The sequence below is a fragment of the Malaclemys terrapin genome, chromosome 15, assembly GCF_027887155.1.
Source record: "Malaclemys terrapin pileata isolate rMalTer1 chromosome 15, rMalTer1.hap1, whole genome shotgun sequence".
Lineage (NCBI taxonomy): Eukaryota > Metazoa > Chordata > Testudines > Emydidae > Malaclemys > Malaclemys terrapin.
Window position 1 is genome coordinate 2223692 of NC_071519.1, and position 22368 is coordinate 2246059.

Consider the following 22368-nt stretch of genomic DNA (forward strand, 5'->3'; position numbering starts at 1 on the left):
GCTAGGACTCCTGGGTTCTCTCCCAGCTCTGGGAGGGGAGTGGGGGCTGGTGGGTCAGAGCAGGGGGCGCTGGGAACCAGGACGCCTGGGTTCTCTCCCCGGCTCTGGGAGGGGAGTGGGGGCTGGTGGTTAGAGCAGGGGGGGGCTGGGAGCCAGGACTCCTGGGTTCTCTCCCCGGCTCTGGGAGGGGAGTGGGGGCTGGTGGGTTAGAGCAGGGGGGGCTGGGAGCCAGGACTCCTGGGTTCTCTCCCGGGCTCTGGGAGGGGAGTGGGGGAAGAGAGAACTCCTCGATTCCCACCACTTTATTTTCATAAGGGGCGGGGCTCTTTATTTCCCTTTATCACATGACAACTGGGAGACAATATGGCCTCCACCAGGTTGGCATCACGGTCTGAAACACGTGACCCATGGAAGCCCCCAGGCCAGAGAAACAAAGATGGCCGCGCCCATGGGGGTACAGAGCAAAATGGCTTCGCCTGTCGCCTGTCACGTGATGCAGCAGAACACGTGTGTGGGGGGGACCAATGACTGCGTTCTGCTTGGCGCCAAGCCTTTGCGCGTGCTTATTAGAGGAGATGTTCCAAAATGGCGTCTCTCCTGTCACCTGATCAGTGACGTCCTCCCGGGGCCTGACGCTACCCGTGGCGGACATGCGCAGTAGTGACCGCCGGCGGATGAGCGCGGTCTAAAGACGTCACGTGCGCGACCAAAGTTCGCCACGTCAGGCACGCGCAAGGGCCGCCCCGTCGCTTCCGTCTCTTGTGAGTGCGGAGCATGCGCCTTGGCGCGCCGCGCGACTTTTTTCGTCCTCCGTTGCTGGCGCATGCGCGGTTAGTGACGCAGCGTCTAAGCCAGTCCGGGGCGCCGGGGGGGTCCGGCGGGACCATGTCCGGGGTGCAGCGCATGAGGGTAGCGAACGAGAGACACAGCAAGAGCATCACCCAGCGGGGCGGCCTGCACCGCGCCCCGGTACGGGCCTGCGGGCCGGCAGTGAGGGGCGGGGCTGGGGGGGGCAGGGCCGGGCTGGCAGGGGCTGCGGGTCGGGAGTGAGGGGCACCGGCAGAGCTGGGGGGGGCAGGGCTGGGCTGGCGGGGGCTGCGGGTCGGGAGTGAGGGGCACCGGCAGGGCTGGGGGGGGCAGGGCTGGGCTGGCAGAGGCTGCGGGTCGGGAGTGAGGGGCACCGGCAGGGCTGGGGGGGGCAGGGCTGGGCTGGCAGAGGCTGCGGGTCGGGAGTGAGGGGCACCGGCAGAGCTGGGGGGGGCAGGGCTGGGCTGGCAGAGGCTGCGGGTCGGGAGTGAGGGGCACCGGCAGAGCTGGGGGGGGCAGGGCTGGGCTGGCAGGGGCTGCGGGTCGGGAGTGAGGGGCACCGGCAGAGCTGGGGGGGGGCAGGGCTGGGCTGGCAGGGGCTGCGGGTCGGGAGTGAGGGGCACTGGCAGAGCTGGGGGGGGCAGGGCTGGGCTGGCAGGGGCTGCGGGTCGGGAGTGAGGGGCACCGGCAGAGCTGGGGGGGGGCAGGGCTGGGCTGGCAGGGGCTGCGGGTCGGGAGTGAGGGGCACAGGCAGAGCTGGGGGGCGGGGTGAGTTCCCATCTCTAATGCTCTCTCTGTCCCACACAGAAAGCCCCCCCAGAAGAGAAAGCCGCTGTGGGGCCGTGGCTGCTGGCCCTCTTCGTGTTCGTGGTGTGTGGCTCAGGTGAGTCGGGCAGGATGGTCTGTTCACTCTGGATCCTGATGATGGGGCCTAGGGACAGAGGGGTCTGTTCTTGGGAAGGATTTAGAGTGTTAACCCTGAAGCCTAATGGTGGCAGAGCTGCAGGGGGGTGTTTATGCTGCTTCATCATTACAGCATCCTGGTACGTTGGACGGCGTTTACCCTGAGAGCTAACAGTGGGAATCCAAGAGGGTCAGACTCTGGGCTGTTTGCCCCAGGACCAATGATTGGGACTAGAGGCAGGAGTGTCCCCCCACCCGAGAACCTAAGAATGAAGGCAATGGTGGTGTTAACTCTTGAACCTAGTAATGGGGAGCCTGATGCACCACAGGTGTCGTGTTAGTCCCGAAATTTCCTGTTGGGAGCTAGAGACAGGCAGATGCTTCATGCCAGTGTGTTGACGCTGAAACCTACTAATGGGACCAACCCTGAATTAAGGCTTCGTCTCCTTGAGGTTCCTTTGGATCTTGCCTGCCCGTCCCTGCAGTAGGTGCGCAACCCAACTGGCCTTTGGAGGGGGCGGAGCCTGAGAATAAGCCCCTCCCATTACCCCAAGCTGTGCCCCTGAGAGCCCCCGCCACCACACCAGCCTCACTCTGCCCCCTTCTCCCCAGCTATCTTCCAGATAATCCAGAGCATCCGCCTCGGAGGATGATGGGAAATGCCGCTCTCCCTCCCACACCTCTTCTCAGGGAATTCTGGGATACCTCATGGACCTCCAGTGACCCTCTGTGATGTGCTGCTGCGCCCCCTCCCCCGCCTGCCAATGCTGTCCCCCTTCTTTTTGCCTCCTTGTATGTTTCCAGCCCGGGGGGAAGAGGGTGGCTCCCTTTTCTTCCTTCTCTCCCCCCCCCCCCCCCCCCGGTAAGGTGGGGGTGTCCCCCAGAGGTGCTGTGAAGGCAGCCTGGGGTTTGGTCACAGTGTGTGGGGGGAGGATTTTCCCTTAAAATCTGTGATTTCCACCCCCAGGTTTCGCAATGTCTGACTGTTTACTGGAAATACATTAAATGTTGGGATTTTTAATAAAACAGCCGCCTGGGTGCTTTGTCCCCCTCCCGCTCGGGGCCAGGAAGACAAGGCTGGGGGAGGCCACTGAGCACAAGGAGAGAACCCAGGAGTCCTGCCTCCCCCCGCTCCAACCCCCCAGCCCCCACTCCCCTCCCTCCTCTAACCCACCAGCCCCTGCTCCCCTCCCAGAGCCGGGGAGAGAACCCAGGAGTCCTGGCTCCCAGCCCCCCTGCTCTGATCCCCCAGCCCCCACTCCCCTCCCAGCGCCGGGGGGAGAGAACCCAGGAGTCCGGGCTCCCAGCCCCCCCTGCTCTAACCCCCCAGCCCCCCTCCCCTCCCAGAGCCGGGGACAGAACCCAGGAGTCCTGGCTCCCAGCCCCCTCTGCTCTAACCACCAGCCCCCACTCGCCTCCCAGAGCCGGGGAGAGAACCCAGGAGTCCGGGCTCCCAGCCCCCCCTGCTCTGACCCTAGAGCGTCCCCTGATGCACCATAGAGTTGGGCTGTGGTGTAGAGTGGCGCTCCTGCCCAGCATCAGAGAGTCCCGCCGCCCTAGAACGTCCGCCCGCATCTCAGAGACCCGTCCGGCTGGGCCGCCTCCTCGGGACATAGAGTTGGCGCCTTGTGCTAGGGCGTCGTTCGCACGTGTGATAGAGTTTCTCCCGACCTAGAGCGTCCCTGCCGCCCACACCATAGAGGTCTCCCGACCTAGACTGTCCTTTTCCTGCACCAGCGACGCCTCTCCCTTCCACTCGGATCATAGAGTGAAGGGCACATGCCCTACAGAGTGTCTCCCTCGCCTGCACCATAGAAGGCTGCAGCCGCACCCTAGAGCGTCTCTCGAGCCGCCTCATTTACCATAGAGTCGCGAATTCCTAGAGCGTCCCCCCTACACCCGCACCATAGAGTTCCTTATGCCCGCCGCGCAGAGTGCGCCCGGCCCCTGCCTCTTCCCCGCTCAGGCGCCATAGAGGGCGGTTCCGCTCCAGAGCGCCACGCCGGCGCCACTTCCGGTGCTCCTCCGCCCGGCGCCACTTCCGCTTCCGGCTCCTGCATCCGGCGGGCGGCGGGAAGCCGGCGGGGCGCGCGCGTGGGGCCGAGAGCGAGAGCGAGACCCGCGGCGCCGGGCCCGTCTCCAGGGTAACCGGCCCCGCCCGCCATGGGCGACAGCGACGACGAGTACGACCGGCGGCGCCGCGACAAGTTCCGGCGCGAGCGGAGCGACTATGACCGGTCCCGGGAGCGCGACGAGCGGCGGCGGGACGACTGGAGCGACAGGTGGGGGCGGGGCCGAGCCCGTGTGCGGGGGGGGGGCAGCTGTCCCCTGGGGGGGGATATAGCGGGGGGGGGCGGGGCGCGGCTGTCCCTTGGGGGGGAGGGGCGGGGCGCAGCTGTCCCCTGGGTGGTAGGGGAGGGGCGCAGCTGTCCCCTGGCGGGGGATATAGCGGGGGGGTGGGGCGCAGCTGTCCCTTGGGGGGGATATAGCGGGGGGGAGGGGCGGGGCGCAGCTGTCCCCTGGCGGGGGTATAGCGGGGGGGCGGGGTGCAGCTGTCCCCTGGCGGAGGGATATATCGGGGGGGGGGGGTGCAGCTGTCCCCTGGCGGGGGGATATATCGGGGGGGGGGGTGCAGCTGTCCCCTGGCGGAGGGATATATCGGGGGGGGGTGTGCAGCTGTCCCCTGGCGGGGGGATATATCGGGGGGGGGGGTGTGCAGCTGTCCCCTGGCGGAGGGATATATTGGGGGGGGGTGCAGCTGTCCCCTGGCGGAAGGATATATCGGGAGGGCGGGGTGCAGCCTTCCCCTGGCGGAAGGATACATCAAGGTGTGATCGGCCCGTCTGCCCCCCGTAGGGAATGGGACCGCGGCCGGGAGCGCCGGAGCCGGGGCGAGTACCGGGACTATGACCGCAACCGCCGGGAGCGTTTCTCTCCCCCCCGGCACGAGCTCAGCCCGCCCCAGAAACGCATGCGCCGGGACTGGTGAGTGAGCGACCCCCTGCTGGGCCGGCCCGTGGCGGTCGAGGCTGGTCTGACCCATCAGGCGCACGTGCCACCCACACCCCATAGGAAGCTAGACTGTTACGTGCCCCAGGCAGAGAGCAGGCGGGGTCACCTGCCGGAGGGAGACTAGTAAAGGAGAGAGATCCAGATAATCCTGTGCCCCATGCTGCAGAGGAAGGTGATCCGTTAGACCCTGAGCGTGTGAGCAAGAACCAGCCAGCCAAGCTCCCGAGAGAAGGAAATCCCTGATGCTTCAGAAGAAGGAAATTTAAAAATAACCTCCCTGAATATATTGAGGTTTTATTTAAAAAACCAAAACAAAACCTTCCTGACCTCAGACACTGGCTGGCTGGAGCCCTGAAGCATGAGTGTTAGGAACATAAAGGGACCCCCACTGCTGCCAAGTCCGGCCCCCCACTAACACCAGCAGCCCGGTGATAAGTTTGTGCACTCTCTGAAAACTCCCGTAGCTGGTTGCCCCCACAACTCGCATTGGGAGGCAGAGCCAGAACCGCACCCCTCTGATGGTTAGAAACCTTTGTATTTCCCACCTGAATTTGTTCCCAGCCAGTTTATCCAACGCTGGCCTTTTGCGCCAATAGCTCTTCGCCTGTCGTAATGTATTTCTAGAAAGCAAGCAGCTCCCGTTCAGTTTGTGAACCTAAACGAGTCAGATTCATCCAGTCTCCCCTCCGTCACCCTCATCGTCCTAGGGGCTCTTCTCTGCAAGTATTCACATTCGAATGTGTCTTTTTTGAACTTTGGGGGACCAGATTTGCGGCCGGTATTCCAAACGGGGGCTTCCCTCTGCCTTCCACAACGGCGTGACTATTTCTCTCGCTGGGTCTCCTGGCAGTACCTGGCCCGATGCAGCCTAGATCGCATTTTTGCCATTTCCCTGGTCTTGGCGTGTTGGTGGCTCATTGCCCGTGCGCCCAGGTTGCTCTCCGCCTCGGCTGTTTCCGGCTGACAAGGCCCCAGGTTGTAGCAGAAATTGTTGTTATGGACTATTGAATTTCAGCCCGTTTCTGTCACTCCCGCCTTTTAGTTCTTCCTGTGTGCTGATCCAGATTTCATGAGTACCCTCCTACTTCTTGTGCTGAGATCCTTTACAAAACTTCTGAATAAGCTCTGTCCCGAGACCGATCCTTGAAGAACTCTTGTGAGTAGCCTCCCCTCCAGTCCGATAATTCCCCTTGCCACACAACCCGTTGCCTTCTCCCCTTCCGCCGGTTCCTTGTCTGCTTTCCAGTTCTTGCACTAATCCCCACCTTCCCTGATTTAACTCGTGTGGCACCGTAGCAGATGCTTACATCCAAGTACACTGATCTATTCCCCTGCCCTTTTCTCAAAGGGAGAAAGCCGGATGATCGACCTTTTGTAAACCTGTGCAGCGTTATATCCCCTTTGCTGTTTCTCTCTCTCAATTCTTTCCTTCCCAGTTTGTTCTAAAGTCTTGCATATTAGGGAAGTTAGAATAAAAAGATCACCCCCCTCCCATTAGAATAATAGAAGTTTAGGGTTGGAAGGCCCTCAGGAGGTATCTAGTCCAACCCCCTGCTCAAAGCAGGACCAACCCCAACTAAATCATCCCAGCCAGGGCTTTGTCAAGCCTGACCTTAAAAACCTCTAAGGAAGGAGATTCCACCACCTCCCTAGGTAACGCATTCCAGTGCTTCACCACCCTCCTAGTGAAATAGTGTTTCCTAATATCCAACCTAGACCTCCCCCACTGCAACATGAGACCATTGCTCCTTGTTCTGTCATCTGCCACCACTGAGAACAGTCTAGATCCATCCTCTTTTGAACCCCCCTTCAGGTAGTTGAAAGCAGCTATCAAATCCCCCCTCATTCTTTAGTCTGCAGACTAAACAATCCCAGTTCCCTCAGCCTCCCCTCATAAGTCATGTGCTCCAGCCCCCTAATCATTTTTGTTGCCCTCCGCTGGCCTCTTTCCAATTTATCCACATCCTCCTTGTAGTGTGGGACCCAAAACTGGACACAGTACTCCAGATGAGGCCTCACCAATGTCGAATAGAGGGGAACGATCACATCCCTCGATCTGCTGGCAATGCCCCTACTTATACAGCCCAAAATGCCGTTAGCCTTCTTGGCAACAAGGGCGCATTGTTGACTCATATCCATTGTTAAATGTAGGTACAACATTAGCCATTAATGCAGTACTATCCTTGAATAGATAAATTTATTAAAAATCTTTGCTACTAACCATCTCACATGCCAGTTCTTTCAGAATTCTGTGCTGGAAACTATCCGCTCCTCCCTGATTTGAGCGTGTTAAACTCTTACGTTTTTCTTCCATCTCCGAGAGGGCGACTTCCCTTTCTAGACACACTTTTCCATCAGGCGTACTGCCGTCATGCCCTCTTTCAGGCTCAGAAAGATTAGATTTTCATCTGCATGCGTCCATTTCACGGAGAGGGATGAAAAATCATTTCCATCGCTTATGATAATCGCAATTTACAGCTAGGCAAAGGAAGAAAAACACTACTTGAAAACTAGTCAGTTCGATGTAAGGATGTTTAGTTTGTATATTTGGTCACACAGCGTTGATGATTTGTGTTTTAACTAGGGCTGTCAAGCAATTAAAAAAAATTAACCGTGCAATTAATTGCGTTGTTAATAATGTGGAATACCATTTATTTAAATATTTTTGGATGTTTTCTCCATTTTCAAATATATTGATTTCAATTACAACACAAAGTGTACAGTGCTCACTTTATATTTATTTTTCATTACGAGTATTTGCACTTTAAAAAAACAAAAGAAATAGTATTTTTCAATTCACCTCATACAAGTACTGTAGTGCAATCTCTTTATCATGAAAGCTGAACTTACACATCTAGAATTATGTACAAAAAATTGCAGTGAAAAATAAAACAATGTAAAACTTTGGAGCCTGCAAGTCCTACTTCAGCCAATCGCTCAGACAAACACGTTTGGTTACAATTTGCAGGAGATAATGCTGCCCACGTCTTGTTTACAATGTCACCTGAGAGTGAGAACAGGTGTTCGCACGGCACTGTTGTAGCTGGCGTCACAAGGTATTTACCTGCTAGATGCACTAAAGATTCATATGTCCCGTCATGCTTCAACCACCATTCTGGAGGACATGCGTCCATGCTGATGACGGGTTCTGCTCGATAACAATCCAAAGCAGAGCGGACTGATGCATGTTCATTTTCATCATCTGAGTCAGATGCCACCAGCAGAGGGTTAATTTTCTTTTTTGGTGGTTCGGGTTCTGTAGTTTCTGCATCTGACTGTTGCTCTTTTAACAATTCTGAAAGCACGCTCCACATGTCGTCCCTCTCAGATTTTGGACGGCACTTCCGATTCTTAAATCTTGGGTCGAGTGCTGTAGCTATCTTTAGAAATCTCACATCAGTACCTTCGTTGCGTTTTGTCAGATCTGCTGGGAAAGTGTTTGTAAATCAAACAACATGCTGGGTCATCATCCGAGACGGCTAGAACATGAAATATATGGCAGAATGTGGGGAAAACAGAGCTGAAGACTGAGACTTTAGATGATCATAATGGTACCTTCTGACCTTAGTCTAACCTCCTGCACAACGCAGGCCACAGAATCTCACCCACCCACTCCTGTATCAAACCCCTAACCTGTGTCTGAGCCATTAAAGTCCTCAAATCGTGGTTTAAAGACTTCAAGGTGCAGAGAATCCTCCAGCAAGTGACCCGTGCCCCACGCTGCAGAGGAAGGCAAAACCCCCCAGGGCCTCTGCCAATCTTTTTGCCCCACTGCTCCCCTTGGGAGGCTGTTCCAGAACTTCACTCCTCGGATGGTCAGAAACCTTCGTCTCATTTCAAGTCTAAACTTCCTGATGGCCAGTTTATATCCATTTGTTCTTGTGTCCACGTTGGTACTGAGCTTAAATAATTCCTCTCCCTCCCTGGTATTTATCCCTCTGAGATAGATAGATAGATATAGATATATATATATAAGAGAGAGAGAGCGTGAGCAATCAGATCTCCCCTCAGCCTTCTCTTGGTTCGGCCAAGCAAGCCAAGCTCTTTGAGTCTCCTTTCATAAGACGGGTTTTCCATTCCTCGGATCATCCTAGTGGCCCTTCTCTGTACCCGTTCCAGTTTGAATTCATCCTTCCTAAACATGGGAGACCAGAACTGCACCCAGTGTTCCAGATGAGGTCTCACCAGTGCCTTGTATAACGGTACTAACACCTCCTGATCTCTACTGGAAATACCTCGCCTGATGCATCCCAAGACCCCATTAGCTTTTTTCAGGGCCATATCACATTGGGGGCTCATAGTCATCCTGTGATCAACCAATACTCCGAGGTCCTTCTGCTCCTCTGTTACTTCCAACTGATGAGTCCCCAGTTTATAACAATAGTTCTTGTTATTAATCCCTAAATGCATGACCTTGCACTTTTCATTATTAAATTTCATCCTATTACTGTTACTCCAGTTTACAAGGTCATCCATATCTTCCTGTAGGATATCCTGATCCTTCTCTGTATTGGCAATACCTCCCAGCTTTGTGTCATCCGCAAACTTTATCAGCACACTCCCACTTTTTCTGCCAAGATCAGTAATAAAAAGATTAAATAAGATTGGTCCCAAAACCGATCACTGAAGAACTCCACTAGTAACCTCCCTCCAGTCTGACAGTTCACCTTTCCGTATGACCCATCGTAGTCTCTTCTTTAACCAGTTCCTTATCCACCTTTCAATTTTCATATTGATTCCCATCTTCTCCAATTTAACATACAATTCTCCCCCGAGGAGTTTGTCTCAGCGATTGGCTGAACAAGAAGTAGGACTGTGTGGATTTGCAGGCTCTAAAGTTTGAGGTTGTTTTGTTTGAGTGCAGTTATGTAACAAACAAAGAAAATCTACATTTGTAAGTTGCGCTTTCATGACAAAGAGATTGCACGACAATACTTGTATGAGGTGAATTGAAAAAAACTAGTTCTTTTGTTTATCATTTTTACAGTGCAAATATTTGTAATCAAAATAATCATATCAAGTGAGCACTGTATACTTTGTATTCTGTGTTGTAATAGAAATAATTGTGTTTGAAAATATAGAAAAACATCTGAAAATATTTCATGCATTTCAGTTGGGATTCTCTCGTTTAACAGTGCGATTAATCGCGATTAATTTTTTTGAGTTAACTGCGATTAATCGGCAGCCCTAGTTTTAACAATGATCAAGCTTCCGCTTTTCGAATCTCAGCCCGTCATTTCCTGCCACTGTGAAAATTTAAATGGATAAAACTTAAAATGCTTAAAACTCGTAATTTTGCGCAACTGTGAAAAATGTTAAATGATGCAAATTGGGGAGGAATGCTTAAAAACCAACTATTATCCAGCTGGACTTTTAGCCATTCTCGCTTCAGTCCTAACCGCTTTCTTTGCTGGTTATCCCCTGCTCTCTGCTAACTCCTCACTTCTCGGAGGTCGTTATTCATCCAGCCGGGCCTAGAGCCTTTCCTGACACGTTTTCCCCCCTTGTTTCAGATCGCTTTTGCGTTCTGAGCCTCCTGGCGCTCTTTCAGCCCAGCCGACTTCTTCGACTAGTTCCTTTCATCTCCCCGAACGTGCCCGTTCGAAGTCAAAAACTGTCGTTGGCCGGGTTTTTGATGATATGACACTGAAGTCGCTCATGATTGCTCTGTCCAATCTGGCTGGCTTCTTTTATCTTGTGATTCTCACTGCACCTACCGTCTGCATGTGAAAGCGTTGACATTTTTTCCTTCTTTGTATTGTCCCCCAAGAATATTGGGGTACCCCATTTTTCATAGGGTTATGGTTTCTTTGAGTCTCATTAGCATTTACACACATTGGTCAGGGCAGGCGTTAGGGAAAAAATGGGCATCTTGTAATCCAAAATTAACCTGACGGTCAATTTTTCACAGTACACCTCTACCCTGATATAACGCGGTAAAGCAGCACTCCGGGGGGGCGGGACTGCGCGCTCCAGCAGATCAAAGCAAGTTCGATATAACGCGGTTTCACCTATAACGCGGTAAGATTTTTTTGGCTCCCAAGGACAGCGTTATATCGGAGTAGAGGTGTACATCTTTTCCCTGTAATCTTGTGGCATAGGGTCATTCGTTGGTCACTTACTTATATCTGTGGCTCGCAACCTTTCCAGACTACCATCCCCCTTTCAGGAGTCTGATTTCTCTTGTGTACCCCCAAGTTACACCTCACTTTAAAATGACGTGCTTACAAAATCAGACATAAAACCACAGAAGCGTCCCCGCCACACTAGTACTGAAAAGCTGCTGACGTTCTCATTGTTACCATCTAATCAATTGGACTATAAAGACTGGACTTACTGTATGGAGCAGAATAAACAAGTCCGTGTCTGTAGGAAATTTCAGTTTGTCCTGGCTTCGCTAGTGCTTTTTATGTAGCCTGTTGTAACACACGGCAAATCTCTAGAGCAGGGGTCGGCAGCCTTTGGGAAGTGGTGTTGCCAAATCTTCATTGATTGAAGGTTTCGCGTGCCAGACTGGCAGCGTGTGCAACAGATGGAACCCCAGACCGGTTAGCCCCTGCCAGTCGCGGTCCCGGCCTCCGGCCCCGCTCAGCCCACTGCCGGCCTGGGTACCATCCATCCAGGCTGGCAGCGGGCTGAGCGGGGCTGGCGGCCAGGACCCCGGCTGGCAGCAGCGTGCCACTAAAAATCAGCCCCCATGCTGCCTTTGGCACGCTTGCCGCAGGTTTCCGACCCCTGTGGATGTACCCCCGGGAGACCTCTGCGTACCCCCTTGGGGTATGCATACACTGGTTGAGAACCACTGATTTATGCCAAGTATTTCTTAACTCTAAGGCCTAGTATGACTAAGCTAAAATCTGACAGGCCTTGCGTTTCAGCCCTATTTACTTAGATACGTAACAGATAATTAACCAACATAAGAACGGCCGTACTCGGCCAGACCAAAGGTCCATCTAGGCCAGTATCCAATGCCAGGTGCCCCAGATGAACAGGAAATCATCCAGCGACCCATCCCCTGTTGCCCATTCCCAGCTGCTGGCAAACAGAGGCTAGGGACATCATCCCTGCCCAGCCTGGCTAATAGCCACTGATGGACCCATCCTCCATGAACTTCTCTAGTTCTTTTGTGAACCCCATTATAGTCTTTGGCCTTCGCAACTGTCACGGAGTGTGGGGGGACACAAGACCCTGCACCCCCGGCTTCCTGCGATTCACCATGACTCTCAGCCAGCCAGTAAAGCAGGTTTATTCAGACAACAGGAACACAGTCCAAGTCAGGTCTTGCAGGCACACCATAAATGAACAGTAAAATGAACTAACTGGTTACACCCTGGAGCTTTCTAGCAGACCCCAGCCTCGCCCAAAGTGACTTTGACCCTTCACCTATCCCCCCACAGGGATGAGCACAGCGCCGACCCTTACCACAGCGGGTACGAGATGCCGTACAGCGGGGCGACCGCCGGCCCCACCTACGGGCCCCCCCAGCCCTGGGCGCACCCCGATATGCACGTGATGCAGCAGCACCATCTCCTGCCCATCCAAGCCAGGTAAATCGCCCACTTCCTGCTCCTCCCAACCTGCCTCCCCCACCTCGGCCTTCCCCTGCGCACACTGACGGTCTCGCCCCCCCACCCCACCCCAAGCAGACTAGGCAACATTGCGGAGGTGGACGTGGGCATTGCCCCGCCCGTCATGAAGAGTTTCAAGGAATTCCTGCTGTCCCTGGACGACTCGGTGGACGAGACGGAGGCCGTCAAGCGCTACAACGACTACAAACTGGATTTCCGGCGCCAGCAGATGCAGGACTTCTTCTTGGCGCACAAGGACGAGGAGTGGTACGTCCGCCTCAGGGCACGGCCCCGGCTTCCCGTGCGTGTCAGTGTGCGTGTGCGTGCGTGTGCGAGATCCGGGCCGGAGACAGAACCAGACTGACCCAGCGGGGCCGGAGTTTTGGGGCACGGGCAGGAGGTTGAAATTCACAGTTCCGACCCAACGCCGCAAGGAGGTGGGGGTGGGGGGGTCTGATCCGGTTGGACGGGGTTGGGGGAGTCTGCCAGGCGGTTCTGATCCAGTGGAGGGGAGCTGGGAAGGCTGCCATGCCCAGGCCAGCGGTTCTGATCTCAGGCCGGGGCGGGGGGTTGCCACGAATGGCCTGGTGGTTCCGATCCCTGCCGTAGAACGAAGGCCAACTGGGTGTGGCTAACCCCGGGCAGCTGGCCCCACGTCAGCCTTCCTTGCCTCTTCTGTCACCAGCTTCTTAGCTATTTCCCCGATCCCAGCTCTGGGACCGCGCCAGTTCCCGAGAGGTCTGTGGGGTCCGATCTCTCCTGTGGTTTCCCCATGGAAAAGGGCGGTGGGGGGCATTTTAAGCCCTTTTTGTTCAGTTTTGATGCCTCAAAACCCGGCTGTTTGCAGACCGCCTCGTTCATTTGAGCGAAGAGACGCCCCCCACCCCGTCTCCCCAGCCCGGATGCTCCCCGTTAGCTGATCCTGGCCCTGCACGCGCCTGAAGGGGCGTTGGCGTTGCGGGCTCGCGAGCCGGGGTTCTGATTGGGATCGGCCCAGAGTGGGCAAGCGCTGAGAGAATATGGGAGTCGGAGCCAGCCCTCCCGATTCTGAGGAGTGGCTCCCCCTGCCTCGGTTTCCCTCTCTGTAAAACAGGCGTGGTTTGTTGGACATGTTACAGTAGTGGCTAGAAGCCCCAGAGCAAGGAGATTGGGGGTCCCATTGTGCTGGCTGCATCAGAGAATGACCAATGACCAGGCCTCACTGAGATTGGGGGGGAGGGGAGGGGCTTGTGCCAGACACCAGCAAGCAAGAGTCCCTGTCCCAGAGTTTCCAGTCCAGACAGGCAACAGGGCAGGAGGGGAAACTGAGGCAGGACAAGACATGATTTGCCCACAACCACGTATCTGAGCTGGGTATAGATCCCAGGCATCCTAAATCCTTGCCACTAGACAACACCACCTCCCAGCCCCCCTGCTCTAACCCACCAGCCCCCACTCCCCTCCTAGAGCAAGGGCATAATGCACCATGCCTCAGTTTCCCCTGCCGACAAATTGGGTGTACCGACGCCCCCCGCAGTGAATGTAGGAGCGTTGTCTGTGTGGCTACTTCTGCGTGTGGTTCTTGGACACTAGCCTACAGGCGTCTCGTAATTTCTTTTTTTTTTTTTTTTTTTTTTTTTTTTTGGGTGTGTGTGTGGCTGATAACTGTTAACTGACCCTTTTCTCCCCTCCTCCCAAGTGCCAGAATCAAGAGAATTCAAAATCAGAAGTCACTTTTGCCGTCAGCCTGGAGAATATAAATCTCTCTTGATTTTTTTTTTTGGTTTTTTCTTCCGGCTCCTCTCTCTCACCCGTGATTTTTTTCTTTTTTTAGCTAGATAGCCAGGGCCGAGCACTGAGCACAATGCAGTGCCTAGCTGAATGTACAATGGTCAGGAATCAGACAGCCAGAGCCGCGGAAAAAAAACACAAACCCACCCGACCCGGGATTTTTTTGTTTTGTTTTCGGTTAACTAAACCGCCCGGCGAGAGAGAGCGAGTGCCCGTCACTCCGTAGCCAAAACAAAGCGCCCAGTGGTTAAAAACCCACCGAAGGAATCTCTCAGGCTCCCATCGGAAAAAGCTGGAGTTGATCCTGAGTGTATGTATGACACACGTTCTGTCTTATTCGATCGGACCTCAACTCTTTAAAAAAAAGACAAAAAACAAATACAGTACGAGAAAACAATGGGCTCCCCCGAGGTGGGAACGGGGGGTCTTGATTCCCCCCTGCCCTTTGAAAACCAGCGCCAAAACAAGCCAGCGCTTACATTCCGGCCCTGAATCTTGGTTTCTTTCAAGGAATTTAGGCGTCTTGATTCCCATGGAGACCCAGGGGAGTTAGGCACCTAAATTGTGGTAAAACTCCGGTGTTACAGTTGGCCTTAGAGCTTCCCCCCGACCGAGATCTGAGCCCCCGGTTTGGACCGGACACTGAATCTACAGGTGGGAAGTGTTAGGGACCAGCCAGGGGTCACCTAGATTCACTGGCCCAGAGACCATGTCCTCCAGCTAGCCAAAGGCTAGGGGAAGCGATTGGCGTGAGATTAGAAGTGGAGCGAAGAACAGGTTCCAGGTCCCAGGGCTTCCAGCGGGGATCTGGCCTCCCGTTCTGCCCCGCAGAGCGATGGGTAATCAATCCCAACCGGGATTCGGTATCGTTAACACAAAGAGCTCCCCATCTAAACAGCAGGGGGAGAACCCAGGAGTCCCAGCTCCCCTCCCAGAGCTGGGGAGCGAACCCAGGCATCCAAACCCTCAATCTACACCCCCCTCCCCCCCCGACCCGCTCTCGGCTTGCTTGCAGTCTGAGCGAGGAACCAATTTGAACGTCATCTGCCAGGCACTTGGCCATCAAACGTGCCTGGGAGCGAACTTAGAGCGTAGCTACAAAAAAACCCCGATGTGGTGAAATCTCATTTTTTCCTCACCAGTGTCCGGCGCGAATCGTCAATAAATAAGATCCGGGGCGGGGGCTTGTCCCTGCTTCCCCCCGTCCTCCCCGCCCCGAATTTTTTCCCATGCAACCTGCATGTGCAGCTCCTTTAGAGGCGTCTTCCCTCCACTGCACCCCGTTCTGATCTTTCCTCGTCTGCCTTTTCCCCCCGCCCTTCCCGAAGGTTTCGCTCCAAGTACCACCCAGATGAAGCGGGGAAGAGGAAGCAGGAGGCCCACGGCGCCCTGCAGAACCGGCTCAGCGTCTTCCTCTACCTCATGGACAACGGCTGGTTCGAGAGCTTGCAGCTGGATATCGACAAGGCCAACGCGATCGTCAAGATGCTGGACGCCGGTAAGGGGGGCCTGGAATGGGCGGGCTTTGGTTCCGAAGATATTGGGGAGGGGGGGCACCCTGAAACCCACGTTGTTCGGATCCAAAGACCCCGTCCGTCTAGGGATCCAAAACGCCCGACCGTGGAGTCTGAAGACGGGCACCTCTACTGCTGGAGCTGAAGGGAGATCCTCCCCTGGCGGCAGCAGTAGTAGCTCTTTTATCCACCGTTTCTTTTCTCTTCTTGGGAAGCAACTTGGCCGTGGCGGGCGGGGGGTCCCCTCTGAGCCACGCCGACGACCCCAGACTGACCCACACCAATTTTTTTTTCTTCTTTTTCTTCTCCAGCTGTTATCAAGATGGAGGGAGGCACGGAGAACGACTTGAAGATCCTGGATCAGGAGGAAGAGGAGGAGAGGCAGGACAAGACCGAGTCGGGGAAGAAGGATGAGGCCCGGCTGTCCGACGCCGACCGCAAGGGCTCGGACAAAGAGGACAAGAAGGAAGAAGGCAAAAAGGTCAGGGGAGCCGACACATCCCGGCTCCGCCCGTGCCTCAGTTTCCCCGCGGGGGGATGGGTGCTATCCGAAGGAGCTGGGGGGAGGGGAGGAAGCAGGCGGGGTCCCTCGGGGCGGAGGGCCGGTTTGTTGGGGGGGTGCAGAGTCTCTGACGGGTGCCCCCCGCTCCCCCAGGCTGACGGCGACGAGCCGGTGGAGGAGAAAGCCAAGAAGTCCTCCGAGGAGGAAGAGGAGAAGCCGGAGAAGGAGGAAGAAGCAGAGAAAGAGGCCAAAAAGGTGGGTCCTAAGCCCCACCCCATCCTGGTCCCCTTTGCTCCTCCCCCTCCTGACTGGCCCCGCCCATGTATCCTCAGTCCTGTGCCCTTCATGCCAGTCCCTGCCTGCCCTGTGCGCCCCCCTTCTGCAGGCTCCGCCCCCCTTCTGCAGGCTCCGCCCCTTTCCTGCTCACCGGGCGCCCCCTTCTTCTTTCAGGCCAGCAAGAAGCGCAAGAGGAAGCGCAGCGGGGACGACAGCTACGACGAGGGGAGCGTCTCCGAGTCCGAGACCGAGTCCGAGAGCGGCCGCGCCGAGGGCAAGGAGGGTGAGAGACGCAGGGGCCTGTCCCCTCTAGGGGGCGCCGGCTCCTCCCCGGCGCGGGGACTGGCTGCCTTGGGGGGGCGGGGAATGCGGCAGGGGCCTGTCCTCTCTAGGGGGCGCCGGCTCCTCCCCGGCGCGGGGACTGGCTGCCTTGGGGGGGCGGGGAATGGGGCAGGGGCCTGTCCCCTCTAAATAAATTAATTAATGGAGATATCCTATTGCCTAGAACTGGAAGGGACCTTGAAAGGTCATTGAGTCCAGCCCCCTGCCTTCACTAGCAGGACTAAGTACTGATTTTGCCCCAGATCCCCAAGTGGCCCCCTCAAGGATTGAACTCACAACCCTGGGTTTAGCAGGCCAATGCTCAAACCACTGAGCTATCCCTGTAGGGGGCATCAGCTCCCACCCAGCCCCAGGGCAGGGACTGTCTGGCTCAGGGAGGTGGGGAATGGGGCAGGGGCCTGTCCCCTCTAGGGGGCGCCGGCTCCCACCCAGCCCCAGGGCAGGGACTGTCTGGCTCAGGGAGGTGGGGAATGGGGCACGGGCCTGTCCCCTCTAGGGGGCGCCGACTCCCATCCAGCCCCAGGGCAGGGACTGTCTGGCTCAGGGGGGTGGGGAATGGGGCAGGGGCCTGTCCCCTCTAGGGGGCGCCGACTCCCATCCAGCCCCAGGGCAGGGACTGTCTGGCTCAGGGGGGTGGGGAATGGGGCAGGGGCCTGTCCCCTCTAGGGGGCGCCGACTCCCATCCAGCCCCAGGGCAGGGACTGTCTGGCTCAGGGGGGTTGGGAACTGGATATGGGGCAGGGCCTGGCTGGCTCAGGGGAGTGGGGGAATGCGATATGGGGCGGGGACTGGCTCGCTCAGGGAGGCGGGGATCGGGATGTGGGGCGGGGACTGGCTCGCTCAGGGAGGTGGGGATCGGGATGTGGGGCGGGGACTGGCTCGCTCAGGGAGGCGGGGATCGGGATGTGGGGCGGGGACTGGCTCGCTCAGGGAGGCGGGGATCGGGATGTGGGGCGGGGACTGGCTTCCTCAGGGAGGCGGGGATCAGGGTGTGGGGCGGGGACTGGCTCGCTCAGGGAGGCGGGGATCGGGGTGTGGGGCGGGGACTGGCTCGCTCAGGGAGGCGGGGATCGGGGTGTGGGGCGGGGACTGGCTCGCTCAGGGAGGCGGGGATCGGGGTGTGGGGCGGGGACTGGCTCGCTCAGGGAGGCGGGGATCGGGGTGTGGGGCGGGGACTGGCTCGCTCAGGGGGGTGGGGATCGGGGTGTGGGGCGGGGACTGGCTCGCTCAGGGGGGCGGGGATCGGGGTGTGGGGCGGGGACTGGCTCGCTCAGGGGGGCGGGGAACAGGATGTGGGGCAGGGACTGGCTGGCTCAGGGGGGCGGGGAACGGGATGTGGGGCGGGGACTGGCTGGCTCAGGGGGTGGGGTGCAGGGAACGGGACACGGGCTGGCCCCCCTAACTCTGTGGCACGGGGTGCAGAGGAGAAACCCAAGGAGGAGAAGAAGGCGAAGGAGGAAGAGGACGAGGCGGCGGCGACGAAGGCCAAAGAGAAGGACGGCTTGGAGTGCAAACCCCGCCCCCTCCACAAGACCTGCTCCCTGTTCATGCGCAACATCGCCCCCAACATCTCCCAGGCCGAGATCGTGGCGGTGAGCGGGGGGGGGCTGATATTCTGGGGGGGCGGCAGCGGGGGGAGCATAGATCCAGTCCCCTTCCTAACACCCCCCATCTCTCTGTCCCCCCAGCTCTGCAAGCGGTACCCCGGCTTCATGCGCGTGGCCCTGTCCGACCCCCAGCCCGAGAGGAGGTAGGTGGCATCCGCCTGGGGGGGAACCGGGCAGAGGCGGGCGCTGCGGGGGGGTCCCTTGTACCCGGGCGCTAACTCCGGGCGTGTGCGTCAGGTTTTTCCGCAGGGGCTGGGTGACTTTCAACCGGAGCGTGAACATCAAGGAGATCTGCTGGAGCCTGCAGAACATCCGGGTAAGGCTGCGACGCGGGGGGGGCAGTTGGGGGGTGTTGGAAGCTGCGCCCCTGAGTGGAGATTTGGGGGGTGCGTCTCTGCGCCGGGCGAGGGGTCCCTGTGTAACCAGCCGCCCTGCCCCAGAGTTGGCTGCCTCAGCGCCGGGCGAGGGGTCCCCGTATAACTGGCTGTCCTGCCCCAGAGTTGGCTGCCTCAGCACCGGGCGAGGGGTCCCCGTATAACTGGCTGTCCTGCCCCAGAGGTGGCTGCGTCTCAGCGCCGGGCGAGGGGTCCCTGGGTAACCAGCTGCCCCGCCCCAGAGGTGGCTGCATCTCAGCGCCGGGCGAGGGGTCCCTGGGTAACCGGCCGCCCCGCCCCAGAGGTGGCTGCATCTCAGCGCCGGGCGAGGGGTCCCTGGGTAACCGGCTGCCCCACCCCAGAGGAGGCCGCGTCTCAGCTCAGTCTGCGTCTCCCCCCCAGCTGCGGGAGTGCGAGCTGAGCCCCGGCGTGAACCGCGACCTGACCCGCCGCGTCCGCAACATCAACGGCATCACGCAGCACAAGCAGATCGTCCGCAACGACATCAAGCTGGCGGCCAAACTCATCCACACCCTGGACGACCGCACCCAGCTGTGGGGGGCGGGGGAGCCCCGTGAGGCCCCCCAGGTCTCGGTCAGTATCCGGGGAGGGGGGGTCACGCCTCTGCCCCATTGCTTCCCACCAGCCTTCCCCCTCACACCGCGGCATCCCATGGAGACCCTGCAAAGGATTCTGGGGGCGTGATCTACGGCCATGGGGACTGTCTATCCCCTCCCTCGCCTTCCTGGATGACCCCACAGGCTTCTGGGAGGCGGTTCAAGAGGGAGCTCCGCCCCATAGGTTTCTGGGAGGTGGCTAAAGAGGGAGCTGCACCCCATGAGCTCCTGGGAGGTCCCCCCTTCGCTCACCTGTCCCGTGTCCCCCCCGGCCCCCCAGAGCCTGCCCTCCCAGAACCCCATCCTGAAGAACATCACGGACTACCTGATCGAGGAGGTGAGCGCCGAGGAGGAGGAGCTGCTGGGCAAGACGGGGGAGGCGGCCGACGAGCCCCCCAAGGAGGGGAACCCGGCAGAGATCAACGTGGAGAGGGACGAGAAGCTCATCAAGGTGAGGGGGACGGGGAATGGGGCAGGGGCCTGTCCCCTCTAGGGGGCGCCGGCTCCCCCCCGGCCCCAGGGCGGGGACTGGCTGGCTCAGGGAGGCGGGGAATGGGGCAGGGGCCTGTCCCCTCTGGGGGGCGCCGGCTCCCATCCAGCCCCAGGGTAGGGATTGGCTGGCTCAGGGGGGCAGGGGCCTGTCCCCTCCATGGGGCGCGGGCCCTGCTCCGCACTTCACACACACACACACACACACACACCCCCCGTGCCCCCAGGTACTGGACAAGCTGCTTCTCTACCTGCGGATCGTGCACTCGGTGGATTATTACAACACCTCGGAGTATCTCAATGAGGACGAGATGCCGAACCGCTGCGGGATCATCCACGTGCGCGGGCCCATGCCCCCCAACCGTGTCAGCCACGGGGAAGGTACTGCTGGATGCCTGGGTTCCCCCCCAACCGGGGAAGGGAGTGGGGGCTGGTGGGTTAGAGCAGTGGGGGGCTGGGAGCCAGGACTCCTGGGTTCTCTCCCCTGCTCTGGGAGGGGAGTGGGGGCTGGTGGGTTAGAGCAGGGGGGCTGGGAGCCAGGACTCCTGGGTTCCCTCTGGCTCTAGGAGGGCAGTAGGGGGATAGCGGTTCAAGCCAGGGGGCCAGCGCTCAGGGCTCCTGGGTCCCCTCCGCAGTGGCCGAGTGGCAGAAGACCTTCGAGGAGAAGCTGGCTCCGCTCTCCACCGTGCGGGAGTCGCTGTCAGACGAGGAGGCCCAGAAGATGGGTAAGAAGGACCCCGAGCAGGAGGTGGAGAAGTTCGTCACGGCCAACACTCAGGAGCTGGGCAAGGACAAATGGCTGTGCCCGCTCAGCGGCAAGAAATTCAAGGTGTGTGTGGGAGAACGGGGGGGGGGGGGGTGAGGGACTCCCCTGCCTCGGTTTCCCCAACTCACCCCTGTCTCACCCCCCTCCCCGGCAGGGCCCCGAGTTCGTGCGCAAACACATCTTCAACAAGCATGCGGAGAAGATCGAGGAGGTGAAGAAGGAGGTGTCGTTCTTCAACAGCTTCCTCATGGACGCCAAGCGCCCAGCGCTGCCCGAGATCAAACCCAACCAGCCCCCTGGACCTGGGCAGGGTACGCGGCGCCCCCCCGGGAGATGGCGGGTGGTGGGGTGTCATGCCCCTGGGGTTCGGGGCCCATCTGCCTTCCTGGGTCTCACACGGGAATCCTGGTCTTTGCTGTATGGGGGAGTGAAAGCAAGGGGGCTGGGAGCCAGAACTCCTGGGTTCTCTCCCCGGCTCTGGGAGGGGAGTGGGGGCCGGTGGTTAGAGCAGGGGGGGCTGGGAGCCAGGACTCCTGGGTTCTCTCCCCGGCTCTGGGAGGGGAGTGGGGGCCGGTGGTTAGAGCAGGGGGGGCTGGGAGCCAGGACTCCTGGGTTCTCTCCCCAGCTCTGGGAGGGGAGTGGGGGCTGGTGGTTAGAGCAGGGGGGTTGGGAGCCAGGACTCCTGGGTTCTCTCCCCAGCTCTGGGAGGGGAGTGGGGGCTGGTGGGTCAGAGCAGCGGGGCTGGGAGCCAGGACTCCTGGGTTCTCTCCCCGGCTCTGGGAGGGGAGTGGGGGCTGGTGGGTCAGAGCAGCGGGGCTGGGAGCCAGGACTCCTGGGTTCTCTCCCCGGCTCTGGGAGGGGAGTGGGGGCTGGTGGGTTAGAGCAGGGGGGCTGGGAGCCAGGACTCCTGGGTTCTCTCCCCAGCTCTGGGAGGGGAGCGGGGGCTGGGACCCCAGTGTCTTACATCTCTGCCCTTCCTTTCTTCCCCTCCTTCCAGGTCTCACCCCTGGGCTGCCCTACCCACACCAGACACCCCAGGGGCTGATGCCGTACGGACAGCCGCGCCCGCCTATTATGGGATACGGTGGTAAGTTGGGATGCGGAGTTCAGCAGGGGATGCCCCTTCCTGCCAGGAGCGGGGTGTGGATTGAGTGTTGGGCAAGGGGTTCCCCACCCCAGAGGTGGCCGCATCTCAGTGCCGGGCGAGGGGTCCCTGGGTAAGAAGATTGTGCTGAGTTTTCTCTGCTGACACGTGTCCGTCTGTCCCTCCCACAGGCGGCCCCCCCTACCCTCATGCCCCCTACGCTGCCGGCCGTGGTAATTATGACACCTTCCGGGGGCAGGGCGGCTACCTCAACAAACCGCGCAACAGGTAGGTGGGGACCGGTGAACCCATCGGAGAGCAGCGTGGGGGGGGGGTGGATATGGGGCAGAACGGGCCCGTGGCTCTCACCCACTCCGTCTCTTCCCCCCCCCCAGGATGGTCCGGGGCGACCCCCGCGCGATCGTCGAGTACAGAGACCTGGACGCCCCCGAAGACGTGGATTTCTTCTGAGTGAGACGGCCCCACCCCTTGTTTTAAGCCCCCCGCCCTGTTCCCCACAAACTGCCCCTCTCACCCCCCCACCCCCTCGGGTTTTTTATACGAGTCTCCGCCACCGAATTCCCCACCTCACCCCCACCGCCGACTGTTTGTACATTTCACCTTGTCGGTCCCAGCTCCGTTTCAATAAATACCTGGATGTAACCGCCAGCTGGATAGCCTGCGTCGCTTAGCAACGGGGTCATGGGCGGGGCGGGGGGGAGGTAGCTTTGTTCTGT

At 58.7% G+C, this 22368-nt stretch overlaps 2 protein-coding genes across 3 annotated transcripts; both read left to right on the forward strand.

Moving 5' to 3' along the window:
• Positions 1 to 759: 759 nt before the first annotated feature.
• Positions 760 to 2736, forward strand: LOC128823225 (stress-associated endoplasmic reticulum protein 1-like). The gene is made up of 3 exons (XM_054005390.1): positions 760 to 969; positions 1615 to 1690; positions 2323 to 2736. Exons 1-3 carry the CDS (start codon positions 775 to 777, stop codon positions 2361 to 2363), a joined length of 312 nt encoding a protein of 103 aa, XP_053861365.1. The 5' UTR covers positions 760 to 774; the 3' UTR covers positions 2364 to 2736.
• Positions 2737 to 3765: 1029 nt separating this feature from the next.
• SRRT (serrate, RNA effector molecule) lies at positions 3766 to 22300 on the forward strand. Of its 2 annotated transcripts, none has more exons than XM_054005481.1 (19): positions 3766 to 3992; positions 4567 to 4695; positions 12120 to 12269; positions 12366 to 12557; positions 15389 to 15558; positions 15886 to 16055; positions 16230 to 16331; positions 16527 to 16635; positions 18117 to 18286; positions 18383 to 18444; positions 18539 to 18617; positions 19078 to 19269; positions 19573 to 19743; positions 20009 to 20162; positions 20417 to 20610; positions 20702 to 20858; positions 21545 to 21634; positions 21823 to 21919; positions 22027 to 22300. In XM_054005481.1, the coding sequence occupies exons 1-19, from the start codon at positions 3874 to 3876 to the stop codon at positions 22100 to 22102; spliced, it is 2583 nt and encodes an 860-aa protein (XP_053861456.1). In that variant the 5' UTR covers positions 3766 to 3873; the 3' UTR covers positions 22103 to 22300. The 2 variants fall into 2 exon arrangements, with proteins under 2 accessions (XP_053861456.1, XP_053861457.1); XM_054005482.1 differs by having other exon boundaries at positions 12369 to 12557.
• Positions 22301 to 22368: the final 68 nt, after the last annotated feature.

Excerpts from the sequence above, each read along its gene's own strand:
- SRRT (XM_054005481.1), top strand. The coding sequence starts at position 3,874 with ATGGGCGACAGCGACGACGAGTACGACCGGCGGCGCCGCGACAAGTTC. Across the intron at positions 18,445-18,538 it reads GACCCCCAGCCCGAGAGGAG|GTTTTTCCGCAGGGGCTGGG; the intron begins GTAGGTGGCATC and ends CGTGTGCGTCAG. Across the intron at positions 20,611-20,701 it reads TCAGCGGCAAGAAATTCAAG|GGCCCCGAGTTCGTGCGCAA; the intron begins GTGTGTGTGGGA and ends CCTCCCCGGCAG.
- LOC128823225 (XM_054005390.1), top strand. The coding sequence starts at position 775 with ATGCGCCTTGGCGCGCCGCGCGACTTTTTTCGTCCTCCGTTGCTGGCG. Across the intron at positions 970-1,614 it reads GCGGCCTGCACCGCGCCCCG|AAAGCCCCCCCAGAAGAGAA; the intron begins GTACGGGCCTGC and ends TGTCCCACACAG. Across the intron at positions 1,691-2,322 it reads GTTCGTGGTGTGTGGCTCAG|CTATCTTCCAGATAATCCAG; the intron begins GTGAGTCGGGCA and ends CCTTCTCCCCAG.